General features: G+C 40.0%; 1 protein-coding gene across 1 annotated transcript; it reads left to right on the top strand.

Moving 5' to 3' along the window:
* Positions 1 to 77: 77 nt before the first annotated feature.
* On the top strand, positions 78 to 7,099 carry alg10 (ALG10 alpha-1,2-mannosyltransferase). The gene is made up of 3 exons (XM_053508212.1): positions 78 to 470; positions 2,950 to 3,147; positions 4,905 to 7,099. Exons 1-3 carry the CDS (start codon positions 306 to 308, stop codon positions 5,961 to 5,963), a joined length of 1,422 nt encoding a protein of 473 aa, XP_053364187.1. The 5' UTR covers positions 78 to 305; the 3' UTR covers positions 5,964 to 7,099.
* The last annotated feature ends 729 nt before the right edge of the window (positions 7,100 to 7,828 follow it).

The following is a 7,828-nucleotide window of genomic DNA, read 5'->3' on the forward strand; positions in this document are numbered from 1 at the left end:
TATCCACCCGGAAACATGAGACTGAGGACCAGTTAACTGTCTTACACGGCACAGTATGTGCTGCGTTCCTAATCGCTTTCTCACGCCCTTCATAGGGTGTAGTCATAACATTACTTTGTGTGATAAGTGCACTAGATTTTTAACAAACTTTAAGCGACTTGAAACACAACCCCAAACCCAGGCAATTTCAGCACAATGGCGGCATCGGTGTTGTACTAGTTATAGCAGTGGAAGCTGCGGATGCTGTTGTGGTTGTGTTCATTTGTTTGAATTGTGACACGGGTTTTTAAAGTAAAAATATAATAATGGAGAGGTTTGATGGCTACATCTTCCCTGTTGTTTGTAGCACAAATTTTTTAATATCATGTCTTGTTTTTTCTAAAATCACCCGGGAGCAAAGAGAGTCGTACATGGACGAAATCTTTCACGTTCCACAAGCTCAGAAATACTGTGATGGGAAATTTAACGAGGTAAAAACATCAATTCCTCCATAAAACAGGTCTACATATAGATTTGATTACAAATCTCCTGTTATTTAACTTAACCATTGTTGTATTTATCATGTATCAGATACTAGAGCTGTTTATTCATTCTTATTGCAGTGCAAAATCTACTACAAAATCATTTTAAGCATTTTCTAATTAGATATAATAGATATAATTAGACACCAGTTAATTGCACTTATTAACTGGTGTCTTTTATACATATTTTATATTGGATAGAATATTCAAGGTGGTATTAGGGATTAGGTTTAAGATTAGCACAAGGCTGCAGTCACAGAGATCACTGACCTTCATAAGTCAGTGTGCCAAAAGACATCATCTTGTGTACATCCGGAATTGTACAACTGGTTCTATTCTGACCATGTGTGTTACCACGTCTGCGATTTCATCTTGGACAGCAAGAGTTAGAACAAAGAGAAAATGTAAACCTGGGCAAATCTGCCTCCGAGACATTTGACATGGTTCGGCAAGTTTACACCGATCCTGCAATGTTTTGAGTGGCACGTGCGTTTCGAGGGCGCACAAACTTTAATGGAAGACGGTGAAAGATCAGATCTGCCATTGTCAGTGTGTCATACGGAACAGTTCAGGAAATCCTCACGTGAGATTTGAACATGCACCATGTTGTTGCCATGTTCGCCTCCAGGCTGCTGACCCGGAAGGAGAAAGAACATTGCACCAAGTCTACCAAGAGCTCCATCAGCTTGCTATGGATGACCTGTCATTTATGACGAGGATCATTACAGGATGTTAAAACTTGGGTGTATGGTTACGACCCAGAGACGAAGCAACAATCTTCACAGTGGAAGAGCCCATCACCTCCATAACCAAAAAAGGCAAGGCAGGTGTGCAGGTAGACCAAGAGCATACGCCTCATTTTGCATTGAGAATTTGAAGGGGGGCGTATGGCGAAATCTGTGTCACACTATTCTCGAAACTTTTTGATACCACCTGTGCGATGCACAGATGCTGTAAAGCAAAGTAACTAAATAAATAATTCTACCTTAAAAACATACTATGAACAGTTGAGCAGTTAATAGTTTATAAATTAAACAAAATCAGTATACGGTACGATTACTTTTTGCTTTAAGAAAAAAGATATACGAGTTGTTTCTGGTACAATGTGAGCAGGTGTATAAGGGAATTAGCTTAGGGTAAGCTTTTCTAAGCATCTTGAAGAATACTTGACAGCACCCAGAGGAAACCCACCAATCACGCGGAGAGCACACGGCGAACATGCAGACTCCATGCACGGAGAGACAGGAATCGAACACCGGAGGTGCAAGGCGACAGTGCAACCACTTAACCAGTGTGCCGCCAATAGAAATCACTGCCATGTTTAATAGTGAAAGCATTTCCAAATGCACTATGTGATAAGAACTCACAGGATGGGGAATAAACTGTTGTCTACCATAAGAAAACCAATTGTTAGTAAGACTCATTAAAAAAAAAAAAAAAAAACATCTACATTTGGTAGAGAGAATAAAGATTTGACATGGGCGCAATGAGAAAAAGATTGTGGTCTGATGAAGCCAAACAGACACATTTCCATAGAGATGGGCGTGTCAGGGTAATTAGGTAAGTGCATGTTACGATATCCCCATCCTGCATAGTGGCCAGTGTACAAGCCTCTGGAGCCATTGTTATGATATGGGGTTGCTTCAGTTGGTCAGGTATAGACTCTGCAGTGTTATGTAGTTATTACATCTATGGAGTTTTTCTTCCCTAATAAAACAGACATATTCCAGGATTCAAATTTTGAAAGAGTGGTTCTGCGACCATGAGGAATCATTTGCACATATGAATTCATCACCACACTAAACAACGTAATCAAAGCTAAATTCTTATAGGAAAATTTTGGAGTGTGGGCTGGGGCCTTTATAGATCAGGCTTTTTGTCTAGTGCATCCCATGGGTGCTCGGTCAGATTGGGATCTGAGGACTTCAGAGGAAGGGTTGGCGACCTTGGACTCTGCACCCTACGCTCCCTGTGCAGCAAGCTGTGATGCCCTGGGTATTCTGGTGTGTCTCTATTGTGGCCAGTATTTAAATTTTTTTTTTTAGTGATTTGTTCTGCATTGGGTTTTTTGTGGGATCGGACCAAACAGGCTAACTTTTGGTCCCTGCAAGCTTGGGTAAGCTGATCACAATGATCGTGATCCATATTTGTATCAGGAAACAACATTGACGCATAATGTGATTATTCTAAGCAGGTGGAACTTCAAAAGAGCCTTCTTTAAAAGCCGTGCTAGTTTTATTACTAGACTCTTGAGAGCACACAATCTACATGTTATTTATCAAAAAATAAATAAAAAAATTGGCAACCAAAAAGTTAGTCTATCAGGAGTGTCTTGCCTTGAACACTTGCAAAGCTCTGGGTTTTGTTGGTAAATAGTGAGGTTGCTGTATTTTTCATGTAATTTAATTTATTTATATATATTTTTTAGTGGGACCCCATGATCACCACACTGCCTGGACTGTACCTGCTGTCAGTCGGAGTGATTAAACCAGTCATGTGGTTGGTGGGTTGGACAGGATCAGCCGTGTGCTCCACTGCAATGCTGCGGTTTATTAACGTGCTGTTTAACTGTGGAAACCTCTACATCCTTTATCTCCTCATCTGCAAAATACACCCCAAGGACAAGGTATTAATCTTTATCCTTACAGTTACAATTATTACTTATTACAATTATTCTTACAGTTATTTATAACTTATTGATACATGTACAGTATGTATGGAACCAATCATGGTTGCATTTAATGTTGTGTGACGTTAGTTCCTGTTATTACTTATCAGCCTACCATGCTTGCTTTTTGAATGTTAGAAGACAAAAAATGGTCTGGTCTGAATACTTTCCCAAGTTGCAGAGTTGTTACTCATCATATCAACAGTGTCGGTATACAGTAAGTCCTTTATATACAAACGAGTTACGTTCCGAGAGCTTGTTCCTAAGTCCAACAAACTTTGTTTAGGTACTAAGATGCTAAAAGAATTGGCAGTCACATGACAATGTATACTGGAATTGTAATCTAACTTCCGCGGTTTAACATGCATGAATGCGTGTTCATATCTTACAGTAAATGTTTGTATGTAGGGGACTTACAATTTATATACCCAGGTAAATTTACACACACGCACATACAGTGGCAAGAAAAAGTATGTGAACACCTTGGAATTAACTAGTTTTCTGATTTAATTTGCCATAACATGTGATCTGATATTCATGTAAGTCACAACAATAGATTTTTAAACAGCAAGAATTTAAAATGTTTGAGCTTCATACCCCCAAACTCATTTTATTAATTGGAGTCCAGGTGTGTAAACTACTGACTCCAATTATCTGTCATTGAAGTAATTAACCCATGGGCTCAATTACTTTTTCCTCCAGCTCTGTAAGTGTTTAATTGGGGTGTTCGATAAAGACTAGAGAGATTATAATCGTCTGGGTGGTTTCAGCTTAAGAACATTGGGTTTGTCAATTATGTCACTTCAAGACATAATTGATCACACATTGTGGTAAATAATTTAGAAAAGCAGTTCACATACTTTTTTTTGCCACTGGTTGTATGTGTCTGTGTAATAACCCTTTTTAAACCATTTACAAAGGACGTTCAAGTCAAACCGGGATTTTTGATTATGCAAAATAAAAGAGAACACAGAGTAAAAACTCTTTACTAATGCACACTAATGCACTTATCCCAGTGTTTTAGTAGTGCTTGGATACCGTCAAGGTAAACAGTTTTCTCAGTACACTGGAGCCATGATCAGACTGCCTGCTTCACATCTGAAACGCTGGCTTCCCAGGAACCCCTTTTATGGCCCAAATGGGGGAATGGCTTAGTTCGAAGTCTCGACTTTAAGAGGGATGTGGCAATAACTTCTCCAAGTGGTGTTCGTTGATGATCGTGTATACAGTTCCCACAGACAGATGTGTCTCTTCCACAATTTGGCGCCGATTAACAGTCGATTTTACAAGTCTTTCCGCTCATACTGAGTGCATAGGGCTGTGAACCACCACGTCATTCACTGAAGTATGGCCTTCTTTAAATACAACTTTATTTACAGGAAATTTCATCAAAAGTCTCAGTTTGTCTTGAGCGCCTACTGTGTATAAGCCTGTGTATTGCTATAAGCCTGTTTAAATGAATTACTATAGAAATGCTAAGGTACAGTATAAGAACCAGTGTATTTCTATAAACTGTAATTTTAATTAAAAAAATAAATTTTAAAACAATGTTGTAGCTGCTGTTTAGGAAAATGTATCTTCTATGTATCGTCTGCATTCACACATTAGCAGTTAGAAAAAAAGAAGAATTAGGTTTGTATTGTTAAAACCTAATATTTTAAGTGTCCTTGTTCTCACCACAGTGTCTCCCTTTTCTTTTTTTCTTCCTCTTGTAGTCCCGTGCGACTGGACGGCGTGTGCTCTCTGCCCTGAGTCTGTCCTCCTTCCCAGTGCTCTACTTCTTCACATTCCTCTACTACACAGACGCCGGCTCCACCTTCTTCATTCTCTTCGCCTATCTCATGGGTCTATACAGGTGCCACAAAGCTTCAGCTCTCCTGGGTATCTGCGCCATCCTGTTCCGCCAGACCAACATCATCTGGGTGGCTTTCTGTGCCGGGTCAGTCGTTGCTCAGAAAATGGATGAGGCCTGGAGGCTGGAACAGACGAAAAAGCGGGACGAGAAATCAACATCGCAGATCTCACTGCAGTTTAGCGGCGTGATGAGACTAGCACAATTTTTACTGAAATATCTCACGTCGCCAGCCAACATAAAGAGTCTGATTTTATCAACCTGGCCTTATGCTGTAGTCATTTTGGGCTTTGTTGGTTTTGTGGTGTTGAACCATGGGATTGTGGTCGGGGATAGGAACAATCATGAAGCTTGCCTGAATGCCCCTCAGCTGTTTTATTTCTTTTCCTTTGCATTGATCTTCTCGCTTCCGGTATCCCTTTGTCACCACAGGCTTGGTAGATTTGTGCAGTCGCTCCGAAAACATCCATTTCTCTTTCTTCTGATCGCAACTCTGTCTCTGCTCCTGGTCTGGAAGTTCACGTTTGTGCACAAGTACCTATTAGCAGATAACCGGCATTTTCCCTTTTACGTGTGGAAGAGAATTTTCCAGAAGCACGAGCTGGTTCGTTTCGTTCTCGTTCCTGCATACTTGTTTGCAGCATGGAACTTTATAGACACTCTGAATTCCAAGTCGCTGTTTTGGAGCTTGGCGTTTTGCGTCTGTCTGGTGGCTGCTACAGTTCCTCAGAAGCTTCTCGAGTTTCGGTATTTCATCCTGCCGTATCTGCTGTACCGGGTCCACGTCCCTCTTTCATCCTCCCCCAGACTGCTCCTTGAATTTGCTCTGTATACTGCGGTCAATGTGGTGACAATATACATTTTTATTAAGAAGACATTCCAGTGGCCTGACAGCCCTGCAGTGCAAAGATTCATGTGGTGATGCGAGATGATGGAAATGAAAATGAAAGAAAAAGGTGTTTATAACGCTTATTGCTTATTTACTTATGTGCTCACCTTTTACTTTACATGTATATCAGCAAACACAAGCATTATTATGTTGAACGTATGTGTGTGTCTGCCAAGTCTTTTGAGTTGTTACTTGTCTGCCACGCACATAGACAGATCAGCCTTAACACTGAATTGCAAAACATTAAGCTCACTATTGTTTGAGGTCTTCTTGTGCCACTGGGGCAGTTCTGGCCCCTCGGGACATGAGTCTATAAGACCTCTGAGGATGTGTCGTGGTGTCTGGTGCTGGGACGTTAGCAGAAGATTCTTTGGATGTTGTGGGTTGTGGACTGGGGCCTCCACGGTTCAGACGTGGTCGTCCAGTGATATACTGTATGTTTCGTTAACTTTCTATCAGGCCAACATGAACTTTTTTCCAATAACATTGGCTTTTATATGGGATCAGACCAGACGGGGCTAGCCTTTTGTTTCTACAGGCATAAATGAGCCTCGAGAGCCCATGATTCTGTTACCAGTCTGCTGGTATATAATTGATAATCAATATTATTGAATTCACTTGGCGGTTGTGTTAGTGTTGTGGCTGATCAGTGTATCTTAGTATCTCTTTGCCACCCTAAGTTCAAAATAGAGCTGGGCTGGAAACTGAAATTCCTGCCATGGAACTAACATACACTTTTTAAATGCCTTTCTGTCTTTTATTGAGTCATGGAGCCATGAACAAAAGGACAAATAGAAATAGCTTGTGGTCTTAACCATCTGCATATTATTGAATATGTTTAACTTATGTTCTGTATGACTCAGTGGAGAACAAATCATGTATTATGATCAAACATTTCTCACTCTGCTCCATTGGTTAACTTTCTAATATTTAAAATAATGTTTGTTCTGTATGACTTGCACATAGTTCAGTCTCATTGCATCAGGCTGCTGCTGTTTCCAAATTTACATCAAACTCAATTTTAAGCCATATGTCTGTAGATAAAAACAAAGCAATCACATTTGTCTCAGTTGCTGTATGTTTTCATGTGAACTACCTTTTTTTTTAAGGTACTTCTTTTTCTTGTATTGCTCCACTGGAGTTTAAATCCAGGCTTCAGATGCAATAAAAATCTGATTATGTATTTATGCCTCTCTTTCATTTTATAGCTGTGTTGTTTATTAAAGTTTTGGGGAGTCTTTAGAAATCCAGAGCTGTGAAACCAGCTGCGTGAACCTGCCTTACTAAACCAACTCAGCTTATAAAGAGATTTCTACTAGAGTTTTCCACTAGGTGGCAGTGTGAAATAGTTTCTGAGAACTTAAGTGATTCTTATACAAGATGTATAGGAAATCAGTACCATCCTGTCTTTACTTCCATTTTCTCACGCAGGTTCGTTTAGATGGGTGAAAGTTTCACAGAGTGACTGAATAATTTGTCAATTCTTGGAAGAGAAATCGGATTAATTCTAAAAAAACTTTGCATGTGTGCCTACATGTGATAGGATTTTTGATTGTATTTTACCCTACATTGATAAGCCAGAATACTCATTGTTTATTGGTTAGTAATTTTATATAGGCACATGACAAGCTTATTGTAAAAAGTTGAGTCTAATTTGTCATAAGACTTTAAGTTGCTCAGAAATGAACAGTGCTGGGATGCTTATTCTTGGTTGTATCCTGCACCATGCTGTTTCGGCTGAAATACCGTGACTTTGTAAATGCCTGTTTTGACCCAGGCTCGGTGTGCCTACGGGCCTCTTTTGAGCCATGATCACATGGTCGAATCCCAGAGCTCTGGTGATTTCCCCATGTCCTAGATACGGCTTCTAGAAACTTCTGCTAAGCAGGAAACTGGAG

The sequence above is a fragment of the Clarias gariepinus genome, chromosome 12 (assembly GCF_024256425.1).
Source record: "Clarias gariepinus isolate MV-2021 ecotype Netherlands chromosome 12, CGAR_prim_01v2, whole genome shotgun sequence".
NCBI lineage: Eukaryota > Metazoa > Chordata > Actinopteri > Siluriformes > Clariidae > Clarias > Clarias gariepinus.

What these genes read in the sequence shown, in the direction of transcription:
- alg10 (XM_053508212.1), top strand. Translation starts at nt 306, where the DNA reads ATGGAGAGGTTTGATGGCTACATCTTCCCTGTTGTTTGTAGCACAAAT. An exon ending in GTGATGGGAAATTTAACGAG is followed by an intron (nt 471 to 2,949) that starts GTAAAAACATCA and finishes TATATTTTTTAG; the next exon opens with TGGGACCCCATGATCACCAC. An exon ending in AAATACACCCCAAGGACAAG is followed by an intron (nt 3,148 to 4,904) that starts GTATTAATCTTT and finishes TTCCTCTTGTAG; the next exon opens with TCCCGTGCGACTGGACGGCG.